Source organism: Branchiostoma floridae, chromosome 17 (assembly GCF_000003815.2).
Source record: "Branchiostoma floridae strain S238N-H82 chromosome 17, Bfl_VNyyK, whole genome shotgun sequence".
Taxonomy (NCBI): domain Eukaryota; kingdom Metazoa; phylum Chordata; class Leptocardii; order Amphioxiformes; family Branchiostomatidae; genus Branchiostoma; species Branchiostoma floridae.
In genome coordinates this window covers 5,197,292-5,215,943 of record NC_049995.1, presented here as the reverse complement: position 1 = coordinate 5,215,943, position 18,652 = coordinate 5,197,292, and the positions used below count along the sequence as shown (strand labels likewise).

Genomic DNA, 18,652 nt, shown 5'->3' with positions numbered 1-18,652 from the left:
TAGTTGACCAATCAATCTGCCTCTACCATCACGCTATAAATTACGACCCAGGTTGCCTAATTACAACCAAAAACCGACTTAGTATATCACCAGAAAGTAAATTTCAAGCCTCGCTGGCTTTCACGTGAAAATATTTGCAAATGGTGTACAAATGGTGGTAATTATACAGCAACGAAGTGAAAAGTATCAAGATTTTGGTCGCACTATTTTGTGTATCGCGGATAACAGCTGTGTTGTGCGGTCGGAAGGTGATATTGACGCCGATTGGTCGTATTCATGTACATACAGAAAATTGTATTGCTATGATGCTGCACATCAAACAATGTTACCTGCTGATTGGTCAACAAGAATTAACCGACCAATCAATGTTTAGCTACTACATTACGCAGAGGTCAATCTGTTGCATTTATTTCATTGACTGCTAGGGGTCGCCCTTGAATAGCTAATGAAAATTCGTATTTTTGCAATATTACTCTTCTGTTGTTCTTTTTTAATTCGCTTAGTAGCGCCCTTGACACGCAGAGAGAAGGTGTCGATTGACCGTATTCTTACCAATGAGCTGTTTTCGTTGAGCAGAAAGGATTTAGAAATACCGCATTAGAGTTAACTTTGATGCAGTGGATTTATAAACTTTCCTCATTTATGATAATAAAATTAGTTAATTATTCAGATTAGCTCCTATTTCACTTGATCTTTATCTAATCGTGTTTTCTTTTTATGTCCAGGTAGTTGTTTGATTATAAAATTAAGCAATAATTAAATGAATGCAGTGCATGAAGCTGTAACACCTGCTTGGAGCTGCTTCTTGTGTTCCCCTGGCAGCCAGAGATTATATCACCAAATACACATAACCCTATATATACTTGAAAAAACAAGAACAATTAGCACTAACCCACAAAAGCCTAATGATAACCTGTTCCACATTCTTTTAAAATAGAGTTTTCATAAATATTACATTATTATTAGATTATAGAAACAGCTACGGTAAAAAAAAAACACTGTGCAAGCAGATGACATACCAAACTATATACGAATTCAGCAAAAGAAAAAGAAACAGCTGCTAACAACTGGTAACCCACCCAACTTCAATACTCCTTCAGGAGGTGACCTTCCTTCCTGGAGTAATTATAATGAATAGCATCAGACATAACAAGAAGCAAGCATTGACACCAAAGAAGTCTTTATTGTTCATCTATATAGTAGCTTGTTGAAGAAGAAAATAATTTTCACCGTCTTCCATGATAATGATTCCTTCCTGAACCCCCCAAATCCACTATTGCACCATGACATATTCTACACTAATTAGTTCAGGGGATTTACTATTCATTTCCTTTCCTAGTGGTTTCATTTTGGACTAGTTGGAAAGACAAGAAGATTTTTTGCAGTTTTTAAATTTCCATTCTTACAGTACCGTAGCCATACACAGTTGACATAATCACAGTGTTATGAAAACACTGTGGATATTTTAGTTTTTACCACAAAAATAAAACCACTGTGAAAGTTTTCAGATTTACAGTACTCAGTCATAGAGATTTGACATGGCCAATATCATGTGTTGGAAGTTACAGTTTAAAATTTGTTTTCACTATGACTTGTACCAACACAGACAAACTTCAAGGCTACAACCCTAGACTTACAGCATTTTAGAGTAGGCTGTATAGTAGGAGTAGACAAAAATACTGACACTGTAGACATCAAACAATGTTCACCTGAGACAGAACTGGTCATTTTTACATTCTATAGGCCACCAATCTAAATTCCTATATCACAAGAAGCACTGCCCCCTACTGACTTTCACATGAACAGCATTTTTTTTTTCAGAAATTGTTACAGATTATCAGATAAGTCTAGTCAATGAAACATTTCGATTTTTCATCCTAACATCTGCTTGGAGATTACATAGTAATGCTTCTAGTTCTGTATGACAGACATTGTAGAGAAATTACTGTTAAATGTGTAAAAATATGGCCATATATTTGTGACTGACAGATTTATCTTAATGCACCAGAACTATAAAGATCTTTTACTGGAAATTCTATAATGTTGTCTGCATGTATTTGCAAACATAACACTAATTTGTGATATTTGAAAGAAAAGTCTTGTTATGTGGGAAAATGATATGTAAAACCTAATGGAAAAAGTATTTTTTCAAACTTCAAAAAAATGTTCAGATTTAAGACTTTTGTGGAAGTATTTTTGTAAATTGTTTGGGTCAGAAACTCATGTACTTACAAAATATCACAGACAGGAATTCATGTTGGCGCCCATAGTTGGATACAGACAAGGATGTAACTTTCTCATTTTCCTGTTTCAGCTTGTACCATAAATCTCTGTGTCATAACATAAGCACTGCCCCCTATTGACTTTCACATGAACAGCACAGAGTTTAATGTTGGGTCCCAAAGGTGTGCATACACATGTCAGTTTCTATTAGTATTACTTTGCCATGATTTACAATGTGCTCCCAATTTGCACCATCCAAATCCCTTTGCCATAGGAAGCACTGCCCCCTTGTGACATTCACATGAACAGCACCTTATCTTTAGTGGTTGTTGGGTCCCAAAGTTGTAGATATACATGTCAATTTCTAATTACACTGTGCTCCCTATTAGAAAAATCAATTTTCACCATCTAAATCCCTGTGCCATATGAAGCACTGTCCCCTTGTGACATTCACATGAACAGCACTTTATCTTTACTAGTTGCCTGGGCAAAAATTGTTGGGTCCCAAAATTGTCTATAGACATGTCAATCTCTAATTACATTGTGCTCCTAATTTCAGAACCAGCTAAATCCCTGTACCATATGCAGCACTGCCCCCTTGTGATGTTCACATGAACAGCAATTTATCATTACTAGTTGCCTGGGCAAAAAATGTTGGGTCCCAAAGTTGTAGACAGACATCTAATTTCATTGTGCTCCCAATTTCAGAAATCAATTTGCACAAACTAAATCCCTGTACCATATGCAGCAATACCCCCTTGTGACGTTCACATGAACAGCACTTTATCTTTACTGGTTGCCTGGGCGAAAATTGCCTGGATGCTTGCGAAGACGATGTCGGGGCTCTGCGCGGCGTCGACCTTGGCGTGGAGGTTCCTCTTCTGGTAGTAGTCCACAAGAGGTTTGGTCTGGGTGTGGTACGCTTCAAGTCGCTTCGTCAGCGTTTCCGCGTTATCGTCTGACCGGCGTATCAACGGCTCACCGGTCACCTTACAGAAAAGGATGGATGTACACTTTATCAGTCTTTTGAACCCAGAGGCATCATCATGAGCCACACGTAAGGTACACTAGGTAACTATATCAAGATCAAGAGGCCACTACATTCTGTCACAATCTCTCCATGTTTACAGACAGAAACAAAACTACTCTCCTCTTAACATCACAACACCCACACATTACAGAAAAGGTGGGATACTTCGTCTTCCACTCTCTCAAGAAAAGAAGTCAAAGCCAATAAGTTACATTTTGGCACCAGACTTTAGACTAAAGTAGTTACTTACTATACTGTTAACCGTTGTTTGTCATTCTTTTTTGTCACTTGCAATCATCTCTCGGGCAAGAATTTGTAATGGCCCCACCCCTAAGGCATCCCCAAAAAGTAACACTTGAATACAGATCACAATTAACCTCTTTTGTGCTGACTTCTAGTGCTGTAGTTAGATTGTACATGTAATACAACGTTGTGCAATGTATAAATTTATGGGTTCATAGCCTGAGGAAGGTTAAACAAATGGTAGGACTCACATCATCGGTCATGTCCACCTTTGGAGGGTTAAACTCTTCATGGTACGACCTCCCACTGGGCTTGTGGATCAGCCTGAAAAAATGTGAAAGTAGTTAATGGCAAAGTGGTTAGGCTGTTGGACTAAGCATTGTGTGGCTTTACGACTAACATTATGAAAACAAGGTGGTCTTGTGGTTAGGGCTGTTGAACTTGATTCTACAGGGTCTAGATCTAGGATCAAATTCTTAGCAATGTTGTGCCTTGGGGAAAGGCGCTAGTAGCCTAGCTAGAATTTACTAGCTTCAGTTAGGAAATGTCCTCTTTGATGGGACGTTAAGGGCTCGTTCTCATTTAAATGTCGAAATGCTGTCGCCTGACTTTACGCCTTGATATGGAGCAAATTATAGACAACATCACTGGTTCCTTCATTTTTCCACAACCTCTGTAATGTTTTACAAAAGATGCACAACAACATTCGTATAGGTTGATGGGTTAGAAGATTATTGTAGCCACGGGTGTGATTTCACATCCTAAAAAATGGCTGTCGCCTGAGAAAAAACGAAGAATTCAAATAGCAGCCAAAAATGTAAAAATTCAGTTCCCAGAATGATTGTTCGCCAGGTGAAACCAGCTACCCAGGCCCTCTGCCCGATCACGTCAGATCGCTCCTGTCACTGATTATGGAGGCTGTGTGAGGTGGTTTATGCCTGTCGCCATATTCTGTAACAAACGTTACCACCACGAGTACGATGGCTGCCACGGTTATATTATGCACGTATAAGACTACACATGGCCGTTTTTGTGACGCTGTACAGTTTTTCTGACTTTCTAAAGAAACAAGAAAGGGTTGTTGACTGTCATTTGTATCTCACCTTGCTTAACCAAATGTTGTACAGAAATGACTGTAACAAACATACCATTGTTCGATGCTGTCTGGGCTTTCTATTTGACCTGGTGTAAAAAAGCTGCCGACTTTTCAAATGTCCCGAGGGACATCCACTTATACCTAAATGATATAGTCAATAAGGTAAGTCCTTTCGTAGAAAACAGGTAAAGGCTACTGTTGTAACAAACGTTACCGGTAACGTTTGTTACATGCCCTGTAATGCATTATCAATGGGACCGAAAATAATAAGTTGCCATTTTTTTACTATGGTTAAAAGAGGAATTTTCCCAAACAACCAAGTAGTTTTTAGTGGAAATAAAGCCGATTTATTTTTCGACCCCAAAAATGCCATTTTCGACATTTCAATGAGAACGAGTGTAAGATGGAGGATAGTCACATATTGAGCAAGTTAAATATCTCACCGCCCTTATAAAAAAAAAAGTAGCAGTCCAACCCAGTCTGAATGGATCAAACATAACACCTCACCTATCCCTTGACCTTCTGGTGGGTCGTTGGGGCACCATGACAGTCCTGGCTTATGTAGATTGGAGTTACTGTACAAACTGTTGTCTGTTTAATATAAAGATTGGGCAGCACACCTGTAGTGCCACCTGTCTCACCTGCCACAGATCCTCCTGACCAGGAGAGAATCATCGATCCCAAACTCCACAACAGAGTCCAGCTTGGACTCCCTGGTGTCCAGCAGGTCATCCAACTGGGCAGGTCATAGGTCAAGGGGGAAAGGTTAACATATGGCAGAAAGAACAATTCATTTTCAGTCATTTTAATAAGACTTATTAATCAACTTCCATTAAACAATCTAAACTGGCATCAACTACATACTTTTTGATGAAGGTTTGAAAGAAGAAAGAAATAAAGAAATATCATTGAAAAATAAACAAACAAATAGAAGCATTTTTCCTTTCTTCATTCAATCCTTTATACTTTGTCTTATCTAACACTCCTTTATTCAATCCCTTATTCACTCTATTCCTTGATTGATTCCCTTATTCACTCATTTAATTTTTCTAAATTAAAATCAATCCTTTATTCCTCTTCCTTTCCTCGTGCATTCATTCTGTAATTCTTAATACATTTTTTGGCCTGTGTGAAACTCATTCTAATCATTCATCCATCCATCCATCCCTCCCTCCCTACCTCCATCCATCCTTCCCTCCATCCATCCATCCCTCCCTCCATCCTTACCTTCTTGGCCTGAGTGACAGTACGAGGGAACCCGTCCAGGAGGAATCCGTTCTTACACTCAGGTTTGTCCAGGTTGTTGTCAATCATCTCCACCACCATCTCATCACTCACCAGTTTACCTGGAAGAGAGGGTAGAGAAGGGAAAGTGAAAGGAAAGAGATCTCGATCCATTTTCAGTTCACTGTAGAGCCAGTCTTCCACTGGTCGTGACAGAGAAGACAGACACTATGTATAGTATTTACAGGTTTATTATACCGGGGAAATCCCCGTAGCTCTTTTTGACAAGCACAATGAACAGTGGACCACGGCTTAACGTCCCATCCTAAAAAATGCAACCCTTTCTAGTAGCTTGCATGTTGGGTGAGCGACACAGCTGGAATCAAACTTATGGCCTCTGGTTCCAGACGCAGGGCTGCTAGTGGCTAACAACAGGACTAGTTTACCTGGGAGAGACCGAGAGAGGGTGCTCAACAACAGGATTTATCCAAGCAAAGTTGTTTCTACACATTTCTTGCTTTAACTTGTGCTTTTATGCTCTTGGAACAAATTCTGCAAGAGTGTTAGCCAATAATCAGTACTTAAAAGATGGCAAGATCAACGTCTCTCTTTCTATTGTTCAATTTTTTGTATCTGCAGTTTTCTGCATGAGGAGAACTAATTCTCCTCCAACACTCCTGCTACTGCGCTGTAGGGTTGCAAAAGAAAGCCTGACCCATCTCATTAACGCTAAGTTAACAGTGACCAGTCTAGCCTGATTAAATCTCGCTTATAGCAGCCCGCCAAACATCCGCCGAGTTTGTGTTACACAGACTATGACCAGTCATGTCTTTAACTGTCTGGTTTCTGATGGCTTCTAAACAACTCTGATGATTTTCTGTCCAGTCATTGACAATTTCTGACCCGTCAATGGCATTCCGTTAACTCTAACCAGGACAATACTGCAAAGAGGTACACATTGTTGGTCCCACTTACCCTGGTCCATAGTCTCTTTCAGCCTTTTTCCTAACTCGGATCCAGAGGCAACCACAGCACGAAGCATATCACCTGGACAGAACAAATATCACACCTTATAGTTATACAAGATGTATCTTATAACACACTAATTTCAAAATCTGTCTTAAACTTTTTTTACACAATCCCATAAATGTCTGTGACTGTCTATAGTATAGACTTAAAATTTACTTTCACAAAGGTAGAAAAATAAACACTTGTTTGTCAAGCTTCTCCTACCTGTGGCAAGATGACACACACAGTACTTCTCAGCCAGCTTGGGAGCCTGTGTGGTAAAATACAATGTGCACATTTTCTTAGATTCAAAACAAATGTATGTATGTCTCTCATACATTGATAGCTTATTTTTAGACTTAGAGAACAATTTATTGCCTCAAATTTGACAGTGAGTGATAAAGGGCAACGATAATCCCTTTGAAATACTGTGATCTTTATTGACACAACAAAAGTACTGTGACTTTCATAAGGTCTTCTACATTAATGTTAAAGTTAAACATGATTTTTTTCTTCATGCCAGGGTGTCTTTGCTCCTATGGCAGTGCTCGAAATACACACTTGCTCACTTGCAAATGCAACCTGATTTTCCTTACCGCAACCTGAAATTTTGCAGTTGAAACACTGCTTTTCTTCCCACCTACATGCACAATCTTTTGTATCTATTTTTTGATAACATAAAACATATTACACAGTTACATGTAAATGAAAGAAAAGAAAAGATAATGGATAAGTAGCTGATTTGAAGAAAGAAACAACTTGGAAGTGGGGCAACCTGAAATATTGATGACGCAACATGACTTTTGACTCTTGGGCAAAGTGGCTTAAAAAAGTATTTTGGACACTGTATGAACTCCGAATCGAGGAACCGGAACCCTCTCTTGACTAACTGCTGTCTTTTTAGTCTGTGTAACACAAACTCTGCTATCCATAGCTGGTAGGCTCCTCTCTGCAGCAATGTAGGACGGGCCTAAGAAGCGCGATTAAATCAGGCTACAGTCTTTTCTGCTTCTTAAAGTTCTTGGCCATATATATGGGGCCCAGGTGTGTTTTTTTAACACACTTTAATAAGCGATGTTTATATAACTTGATGTTATAACTAAAGTGATTCTAAATTATGCACTACCCAAATGCAGACCGGGCCCTTTATTCATTGCAGTGATCATCAGTTTGAAATACTGTAAATTGTAAATCTTTATTTGACACAACAATGAATGAATTATGAAGAAAAAACTGAAGAAAATTTGTGGAGAAGCAAAATCGGCTGGTATCCTTTGTAAGTCTTCAGCCATCCCTCCTGTGTCACTTAGCATCACAATGTCAGTATCAGATCTCGTGACCCCTTAAAATTCTTATGGACTTGTCTGGCAGGTAGCTCCGAGCAGATATTGGGAGTAAGACGGTAACATTTTCTAACTGGTCAGCTTTTCTGACAGCCACGTACTCATTATGCAACATCCACCCATCTCAACCACTGACAAAGAAGTCTTGTAGAGCCATACAACCATACAAACGTCCACCCAGAGCAACAACTTGGCGATTTAAATAATTTAAAAGTGGATGTTTCTTACCTGTGTGCCTTTCCCGGCACCGGGGGGCCCCAGTAGGATCGCTCGGATCCCCACGGACTGTTCCTCCGCCGCCGGCTGAGGCTTCGGTACGGGCGCCATGGGTTATGTGGTGGGCTGGTACGGTTGGTGATATTTAAGGGAGTTTTTGTAGGACTTTTTGTCCTTGGTTTGTCCCGGTACGTGTGCTACAAGTACTGTCTGTCCCACGCGTTAGGTCAGAGGTCACAACATGGCGGCTCCCACGTGTCAGGGGTATCATGGGTAATCTGAGGGCGTGCATGGGGAGGTTTTATCACATAATCAGTTTTTAAGTGTCTTCATTACGAGGCCAAAAGAAAAAGGCTCATTCAAACAGTTACAATACCGAGCTTTTACCATCTAGATAAACCATGAAAAAACTAAATTGTTTGCTTACTTCACAAAACTGACTATATCTGGTACCCACTGCCCCCAAGAAGAGATCAGCCCCATTAGATATATGGAGGAATATAATAAACATATATAGACTATGCATTTTTACGTCATCGTATTTGTGTATCCTCTTGCAATTGTACGTCGGCATGACGTTGTAGATAAAGATCAATGTTTTGATAACACGGCCGCCAACCACCTGTTAGGTAAGCACCCCAACATCTGCTTGGAGTGTGACAATATATGCATGTACAAGTGCTTTGCACCCAAACTTTCCGTTCAATTCAAATGGTCTAATTGTGACATTCCTCATAACAACGTGAATAATTATAGAAAATACGCCTACGGCCACAGCAAGTAAATTTTGTGGATGGCATCACCGTGCGCATTAATTTTCGCCTGATTTCAGAAAAAAAAAACAAGATTTTTTTTCTTCTGCAGGGATGGTTAACATGACGATTAAGTGCCAAAATGAGCAAATATGTTGTATTGTAGCCTACTAATTGTACTTGTAGAAATGACACTTACGAGGTACTATGGATGTAGAAATGAAACTTATTGGATAGTTGTAAAAGTGACACCAATATGTCAGCTATGAGTGTGGTTACCAACTTTGTTGGTGATGCCAGTCTACCACACTAGCAATGTTGTGCAGGATAGCACGTCACTGGGATGGAAAGTACATCTATAAAAGCATGTAGAACGTGGTATTGGAGAATATAAAGGTCACATGTTTACGCAAGTTCACCTTTATCCGCGGGGTAACCTATATCTATTGTGATATCAAAGTGCAACATTTTGAAAATATTGCATTTTGAAAACCATCGTCCGTCCACTTGATATCCCTAAATGCCTTTTTTTATCCACTGATAGGTTACCCCCTCAGATACAGGTGAACTAGCGTTAGCTTTGTAATGTAACTTTTATGTAAAATTTAATTCCACTGCCGTTCATAATTTCAGACTGAAAGAACATACCAGGTTCAGATGAGCTACGTATATGTATACATAGTTTTAGAAAATCACACTATCAAACTTTCAAAACAAGACAAGGTCAAGGAATATGAAAGGGTCTTAATTTTTCACACATCTTTTTCAAGTACATGTACAACAATATTCAAACACTTGTATACTTTACCAGTCCCTTGCTGGGACCGAACTGTCTTCTTGCATCGGATACCGAGAAGTACTGTCCGACGGCGGTTTTAGGCGTTTTTATCGGCCGCGAGACATAAAGAAAACGGTACAAAATAGAAAACCCGTTAAAAAGTCTAAAAATACAAAATACAAGCCGCAGCCAAACATCTGCTTGGAGAGTAACAGGGTGTTAGAAAATATAATGGCACTTTAAACCAGACAAAAAAGCTTTAAGGAAAAGCACAATGGTCTTTATTACTTAATATCCTTTTCAAATAAAATTTTGTTGTTCAAACACTCGTATAGAACTATCCCGGGTTCGTAAAAAAATCATGTATTATGTACAATATCATGGATAGATAGAGTTATCAGCTGAATATCAAATCGATTTATTTTGATTACTATGGCATTATCATAAGAGTTAAGACCATATATGCCTTCCGTCAGTGCTGTGATATAGCCTTCCTGTTGTGCTGTTCAGTCACAGATGCTGAGCTGACGGAAGCACCAGGCGTTATAAGTACTTGAGTGCGAACAGGTAAAGATGCCACGCCCGCCGCCACAGCCAGGACCTCTACGGGTTGAAACGGTAAAACAAACAAAGAAACAATAAACAAACAAACAAACGTACAAACACGCAAATCAGAAAGCCGACATATGGTCCTTTATGGAATTCCAGAACTTTATGATATTGTCTTTTTCTGAGGAAACCCAATTCAACACTTCGGCTTGAGGACAGGTTCAAAAGTTGAACTTGCATGACCTACAAATGAAAACAATGATGCAGCACTGCACAAAATACGGAAGTACAGCCGAGGCTAAAAAAGGACCAACTTGTCTTCTTGCATCGGATACCGGGCGGTCCCGTCAGACAGCCACCCGCATGCGCAGCGCTCCAGTCCGTCCTGCCAGGCCTCGTACAGGTGGTGGTAGGAGGCGAGACTAGCACCCTGTTCTGCGCATGCGTGCCTTGCTTCATACAAGTCGTACTTATATTCACCAGCTGGTGACTGTACATGAAAGAGTCGTCCTGAAACAACCAATAGGAATCGATGTTACACGTTACCAAATGCATCACAATGGTTGATTAGTTACAGGTCCAATCATAGGATATTGCCTTCCGTCGATGATTTTCTGTGATATTTGATATAGGTACTTGGTTCCTTTTACAAGAAATAGTACAAATGCAATTTATACTGTTTCAACTTGAGCACTGCCCAATGTCTTTTGTATACAGCATCCGCTTTTCTATTTACTTGGCTTTATTAAGAAACTAGTTGCCTCCATGAAATGTCATTGAGGTTAGATTTTACCCTGTGTTTGTCTGTCAACAAGATAACTCAAGAACGGCTAAGTGAATTGGTTTCATACTTGGTGTGTTGGTAGGGTGTGATAAAAGCTGAAAATGATTAGATTTTGGGATCCCTAGCAACTTCTCTTGGTACTGCAGCGCAACTTCCGTGTTGGATATCTACATATTTCATGGAGGTATGAGGTCGCCAAACTCTAGTTGTGTGCTGTTTTGGTAATGCTTAAAAAAGTAGTTTTGGATTTCTTTCCACATAATTCTCACATCCACTCGTATTTTATGCGCTTTCATTTGTTTGGTTGTCCCTTACCCAGTTTCGGTATTGCGCTGCACAGGTCGGTTTTCAGTTTTCCCGCCAGCTCGCTATTCTGGGTCGTGGCGTTCTGCACATGCGCGAAGCCTTCCTGGATACTATTCACCTTGTTTCGCTCCTGAGCCAGTTGTTCCTCCAGGTTCGATACTCGGTCTACGTAAGGCAATAGGAGATGGGAAAATGTAATGGGGGAGGGCACAGGTAGTAGTAGATAATGTCAGGTAGTGTTTACAGGTGTTTCGCCAACGTGGTGGACCAAACCAGCTATTTTCTAGATTTCTGTTCGCAAAGAAGGGGGCAGAGTACGCGTGTTACAGACAATATTTGCACGGTTGTCATCTAAAAAATTCTTCGAGTTTCATACTAAAGACAGCAAAGAAAAGATGCCAAAGACCCGATCGTATTGCACGCTATCTTTATCTGCTGGTCTGTTACTTTCAAATTAACGAACTATGTAGCAAACAAATGTCACGAAGATACTAAAGGAAGTTCTAGTATTGACATACCTTCTGAAAAATTTGCTATCTTCTGTGAAAGTTGCTCCACGACGATTTTCAGGCGATCCAGTTCAGACTTCAGCCCCTCGTCCGTACCGACGTTCACTACCTGGTTACACGTGCATTTCTCCTCTGTAGGCGGCTTGCAGACCGACTGGCCAGAGCACAGGAACACAAACGTCACAAGGAACGTTACGACGACGGCCAGACACGGCGCCATATTTCCTTATAATGCTTCCTTGAAGGTGGGGAAGGGACTTTGTTACACCTGTACGTATGTCGACAAGGAAGTCTTTCTTACGCACGTTGAAGCGACATTTGATACTGTTGGTTTTTCACTTACCATTGTGGAACTTGACTCAGTGCCATGTTGCGTTGTATTGTGAGCTGTTCTTAAAAGACCGCAAGTCAACATTACAAAACATCCAGTGTGCATGTATCCCGATTTCCACAATGTTGTTGTTTTGAAACAAAATCACATGGAACGTATAAGGGATTTAAACATTCTTTGGAAACCGTGACAAGTCAAACAACTTTATGACAAGCTTGATAACACAGGTCATGACTGGAAAGAAAGGTGTCTAACTACCAAACGGCATTGTTGCCGACAGTTGACTTTTACTTGTCACCGGATATGTAACGTTATCTGGGTAATTTTATTCTGGTACCGTTCATCATTCCATACAGGAAGAACATACCTGATTCAGATGAGATACAATAATTGATGATAAATAAATATAAGGTTCTTAGTGGAAAATGTTGGCACCGTAGTACATTTTGACCTTGCCAAATCCGTGTGTGTTTGTGTACACCATTGACAGATGATTAGCCGAAGAGGCTCGGTGGGCGTCACTCCACCGTCACGGAAGTCGTATACATTGACTTTCCCAAGGGCACAACACTGGGGGCACGGCGAGTAGCGAACCCGGGATACCTAGGTTCCGAGACAACGCCCGTACCAGTTACACCAGTACATAGTGAAACAGGCGAGCTACAGAGTGTTAGAAAATGACACTTTTAAAGGAAGACAAGGGATAGCAAGGGAAAACACAAGCTTAAGGGTCTTTATTTTTCACATCTTTTTCAAATGAAATTGTGATTTGTATCTGAAAGCATGTTGAAAGTTATCTCTGGTGCACGTAGGCGCTTTCGTAACTCCTTCCTCTTCGTCGACCTCGCTGTTCAGTCACAGACAGGGAGCCGGCGGAAGCACCAGGCGTTCCATTGGGTGCTCCATCCGCAGCGGTTGATGCCAACCCGGTTTCCACAGGCAGGGCTAAGGTTGACAATGCACAATAATGAAGCAAACAAACGAGGAAACAAAACTAAACAAACATTGGTGAATAGTTTCATCAATGAGGTTGAGAAGAGGGGTTCAACCTCCTTGGTTTCGTCAGGTTAATGAGCGACTGAAATAAGGAGTAATATCTGGCGTTTCGATGACCGTCTGTCAATTTCTTAAGAGCAAAAATGGCTGATTCACTTCGCACTTTGTATGTGGCACGTAACTTTACGTTTGGGAACGCATTGATAGCAGTAACAAGTAGCTGCAGAGCAAAGTGAACCTGTCTTTATTGTCCTGAAGAAGGTGACAGGTGGCTACCGAAATATCGACGGCTATGTTGCTCATCGGTTGTAAAGAAAGAACTTTAATTTGTTGTTCAAATAAACAAACAAACAAACAAAAACATGTAATGAGCTGTTGCTTCATATAGTTACTAGGAGAAGAGGTTGTTATGATTGCTTTGTAGACATCGGAAATCAATGCGACTCAACAAAAATATTGTGTACAGCTTTAATCATTGGAAGTTAGCAAAAGGAACAAAAAAATAGAAAGGCAACATTTTTGCAAAAACGCAGAATGTTTTCCCTCTAGCCTCATGTCAAGCTACTCCCATATGATACTATATCACTAGGCTCGCCCCAAAGTAGTGTATGTGAGTGAAAAAAAGAATTTGGGCTATGAATGGGGGTGTCTAAGTACACTGGCGTGATAGCCAGACCAGGTAGACAGCCCAGGTAGCCAGGCCTGGTGCACAGTCCAGCCTTTTCGTAAACCCTTGATGCCAGGAGGCAGAAAGAAAAAGAACACACCAGCATAAACAATATGTTTCCTCCATCACCGGTGCACCGGATACTCTCGACAAGCATACCTGGATGTTTGCGTCGGATACCGGGCGGTCCCGTCAGACAGCCACCCGCATGAGCAGCGCTCCAGTCCGTCCTGCCAGGCCTCCTCCAGCTGGTGATAGGAGGCGAGACTAGCACCCTGTTCTGCGCATGCGTGCCTTGCTTCATCCAAGTCGTACTTATATCCACCAGCTGGTGACTGTAGATGGAAGAGTCGTCCTGAAACAACCAATAGGAATCGATGTTACACGTTACCAAATGCATCACAATGGTTGATTAGTTACAGGTCCAATCATAGGACATTGCCTTCCGTCGATGATTTTCTGTGATATTTGATATAGGTACTTGGTTCCTTTTACAAGAAATAGTACAAATGCAATTTATACTGTTTCAACTTGAGCACTGCCCAATGTCTTTTGTATACAGCATCCGCTTTTCTATTTACTTGGCTTTATTAAGAAACTAGTTTCCTCCATGAAATGTCATTGAGGTTAGACTTTACCCTGCGTTTGTCTGTCAACAAGATAACTCAAGAACGGCTAAATGAATTGGTTTCATACTTGGTGTGTTGGTAGGGTGTGATAAAAGCTGAAAATGATTAGATTTTGGGACTCCTAGCAACTTCTCTTGGTACTGCAGCGCAACTTCCGTGTTCGATATCTACAATGAATGAATGAATGAATGAATGAATGAATGAATGAATGAATGAATGAATGAATGAATGAATTTTATTAACGTGTCATGCGTTAGAACGCCCAGCCCACGTGGGCTTATAAGACACACACAATACAAATCATAATTGGACAAAGGATATTATGACATAAAAGAACGTCAGGAACATAATCGGTATCGGGTAACAGACCAGATATCAAATCATAATCACCAAAATTAAACCATCAAACAAGGGTTTCGTAGAGCTAAACAGAGCAGAGTTTATACAGAAAATAAGGAAAACATAATACATGTAGTACAGTAATAGTTGTACATAAGTGGACAGGTTGTGAGTTCAAGTGTATAATCGCCTTCTTCTTTTGTTCCAAGCTTTGCGTAAGAAGTTAGAAATTTCGGAGACCCCCTCTTCAAACAACCACTTAATTCTGAATTCGTCCCGTTCCCAGATGACCTCTGGACATTTGTCGAACATTTTTCAGAAGATGCTTTCTCGCAAGTCGTCATAAAACGGGCAGTAAAAAAGAAAGTGTGCCTCATTTTCTACCTCGCCCAGACTACACATTGTGCAGATTCTATTATCCTCAGGTATTGCTTGATACCGTCCGGTCTCAATGTACAATGGTAATATCCCTGCTCGGAACTGCTCTACATATTTCATGGAGGTATGAGGTCGCCAAACTCTAGTTGTGTGCTGTTTTGGTAATGCTGAAAAAATAGTTTTGGATTTCTTTCCACATAATTCTCACATCCACTCGTATTTTATGAGCTTTCATTTGTTTGGTTGTCCCTTACCCAGTTTCGGTGTTACGCTGCACAGATCGGTTTTCAGTTTTCCCGCCAGCTTGCTATTCTGGGTCGTGGCGTTCTGCACATGCGCGAGGCCTTCCTGGATACTATTCACCCTGTTTCGCTCCTGAGCCAGTTGTTCCTCAAGGGTCGATACTCGGTCTACGTATGGAAATAGGGGATAAGAAAGGGCACAGGTAGTAGTAGATCATGTACTGTAGTGTTAACAGGTATTTCGCCAATGTGGTGGACCAAACCAGCTATTTTCTAGTTTTCTGTTCGCAAAGGAGACAGAGAGCGTATTTATTTTTAAATCTACAGCAAATTATCTACAGCAAATATTTGCAGTGTTACAGACAATATTTGCACGGCTGTCATCGACAAAATTCTTCAGTTTCATACTAAGGACAACAAAGAAAATATCTTTTGACTCAATCGTATTGCCCGCTATCTCAAAAACAGTGATAGACCAGATATAGCCATTTTCTTCGAACGACTGTATCTGTTTTAAACGGATCTATATCTAACGATCTACCATACAACGTAAACGAATGCGGTATCAGAGGCATATGTAGAGCTAATCTTTATACCACACGTAATGGCAACAACAAGAACACTGTTCAGCATTGAATGTAGGCGAACCTCTAAGGACTATAGAAAGTTTCAGATCGTCGGAAATGGTATTAAAGTCAAACAAGTGGCCATTTAAGTTAGATATATTGTCGGGAAAAATCGTTTTATACTTATCAAATAGGGCACTCAAATTGTGATAAATGGTTTTGGATTGGTAACCACTGGCGCATGATAGGCTTGGTAGTCTCCAAGCAGACCCAACGGTGCCTTAGAGATAGTATCAAAGCTGGCAAAGGAGAATAGCCGGCCAAAGGGAGATAGCCGGCTAAGGGAGTCAAACGGCGCTGGTGCCGCTATACTAAGTCCCTGGCCAGCTTTGATACTATTTCTAAGGCACCGTAGGGTCTGCTTGGAAACTAAGGCTTGGAACCAAACCTCGTTTGAAAAGACAGTGATTAAGTACGCAGGTAACAATGAGAAACCGAGCACGGAAGGGCGCAGGTGTATCGGGGACCGGACGAGAAGTGTAAGGGACTATTGGGGCGTACTAATTTGATAAGGTAACTACGAAACATTGAATATCTCAAACAGCGAGCGCTGGACTCTATTTCTATATAGCTAGTTCGGTCCAATGACTTACACAACAAAGGATTTACTAAGTCTAATCGTCCAATATCTTGAAAGTCTGAATTTGTTCAGAAGTTGTTTGAGTTATTTCGCGGGGAAGCAAATCGAGAAGATACTTCATGTGATATTGAGTTGTTGTTATAGAAATCGTTATTGACACAACAAAAGTACAGTGACTTTCGTAAGGTCTACATGTATAATAACTACTTACAGTACAACTAAACAGACATATATGGATATCTATAGGTATGAATAAGTCAACATATTGGATCTAGCATGTCATTTACACTATTGGTTCTACGGTATAAGCATTCGTGGATATATTTGCCTGCTTGTACACAGTAAGGGTTATCGCCTCCCAGAATGTAGTTGAATTTATCTATCGAAAAGAGAGTAGCAAATTCTTTAGAGCAAGCGGAAATTAATGTGAACAGCTCTGTGCGTTTGTCATTATATCGTGAACAATCCATAACAAGGTGAGTTGCTATGAGAGTGATCTATTCAGGAGATGTTGCATGAAGCTCTCGACTTGACATACCCTTTAGCCAATCTGCAATCTTCCGTGAAAGTTGCTTCACGACGATTTTCATGTGATCCAGTTCAGACTTCAGCCCCTCGTCCGTACCGACGCCCAACACCTGGTTACACGGCGCGCATCTCTCCCCTGCCGGAGGCCTGTAGACCGACTGACCAGAGCATAGGAACACAAACGTCACAAGGAACGTTACGACGACGGCCAAACGCGGCGTCATCTCCTTATGTACAATGCTTCCTTGAAGGTGGGGTAGGAGCGTTGTGACACCTGTGCGTATGCCGACAAGGAGGACTCTTTTAGCACTTTGAAGCGACATTTGATACTAATGATTTGTGTTTACCATTGTGGCAATGCAGTGACACGTTGTGTTGTATCATAATTTCATTATTATGTATTGTACGCTGTTCTAAAGAAAGACCACAGGCCAAGGTTACGAAACATCCGGTGTACATGTATTCTCAGTTTCCACAATGCTGCTGTGTTGGAACAAAATCAGATGGAAAGTATATGGGCGTGGAAAGTATATTGACATGGGGGGGAAGGTGTCTAACTACGAGACTACATTGTTGTTGACAGTTGACTTTTACTTTCACCTGAATTAAATCTGGGTTCTTTTATTCTGGTAGCGTTTGTCATTCCATACAGGAAGAACATACCCGGTTCAGACGAGCTATAATAAATGATAATGAATAAATTTGCTGTCCTTAGTGGCAAATGTTAATTGGCACGTACATGCATATGTCGACATTGCCAAATCCGTGTGTGTTCTCGGCATACTATTGACAGATTAGCCGAAGAGTGGGGTTCACTCCACCGTCAGGGGAAGTCGTGTAAAATGTCTTTTCCAAGGGCACAACGTCGGGAGCATAGCAAGTATCGAACCCGGGGACCCCCCCCCCCTGTCCCTCTGTCTCTGTCTCTGTCTCTGTCTCTGTCTCTGTCTCTGTCTGTCTGTCTGTCTGTCTCTCTCTCTCTGTCTCTCTCTTTGTCTCTCTGGCTCGCTCGCTCTGGCTCTCTCGGTCACTCTCTGTCTCTCTGTTTCTGTCTCTGTGTCTGTCTCTCTGTCTGTTTGTCTCTCTCTCTCTCTCTCTCTCTCTCTCTCTCCCTCCCCCGCCCTCTCTCTCGCTCTCTCTCCCTCCATCCCTTCCTCCCTCTCTCCCTCTCGCTTACCATATCAAATATGCTACACCACAGTCAGTCTAGAAAGTTGTAATCATGTCCGTTAGAACTTGGGGCACTTGCTGTCTTCCTCTTAAAATATTTTGATC

At 41.0% G+C, this 18,652-nt stretch overlaps 2 protein-coding genes across 2 annotated transcripts; both read right to left on the bottom strand.

Annotated features, from left to right (window-relative positions):
- Nucleotides 1-1,166: 1,166 nt before the first annotated feature.
- Nucleotides 1,167-8,589, bottom strand: LOC118404598 (adenylate kinase 2, mitochondrial-like). Its single transcript, XM_035803805.1, has 7 exons — nt 8,396-8,589; nt 7,050-7,095; nt 6,792-6,863; nt 5,820-5,938; nt 5,234-5,328; nt 3,748-3,820; nt 1,167-3,212 (listed from the first exon to the last, which is right to left on the bottom strand). The coding sequence occupies exons 1-7, from the start codon at nt 8,492-8,494 to the stop codon at nt 2,991-2,993; spliced, it is 726 nt and encodes a 241-aa protein (XP_035659698.1). The 5' UTR covers nt 8,495-8,589; the 3' UTR covers nt 1,167-2,990.
- A 2,171-nt stretch (nt 8,590-10,760) lies between these two features.
- On the bottom strand, nt 10,761-17,744 carry LOC118404979 (aggrecan core protein-like). The gene is made up of 8 exons (XM_035804378.1): nt 17,388-17,744; nt 15,656-15,811; nt 14,215-14,410; nt 13,252-13,337; nt 12,730-12,759; nt 12,071-12,286; nt 11,562-11,717; nt 10,761-10,972 (listed from the first exon to the last, which is right to left on the bottom strand). The coding sequence occupies exons 1-8, from the start codon at nt 17,698-17,700 to the stop codon at nt 10,761-10,763; spliced, it is 1,365 nt and encodes a 454-aa protein (XP_035660271.1). The 5' UTR covers nt 17,701-17,744.
- Nucleotides 17,745-18,652: the final 908 nt, after the last annotated feature.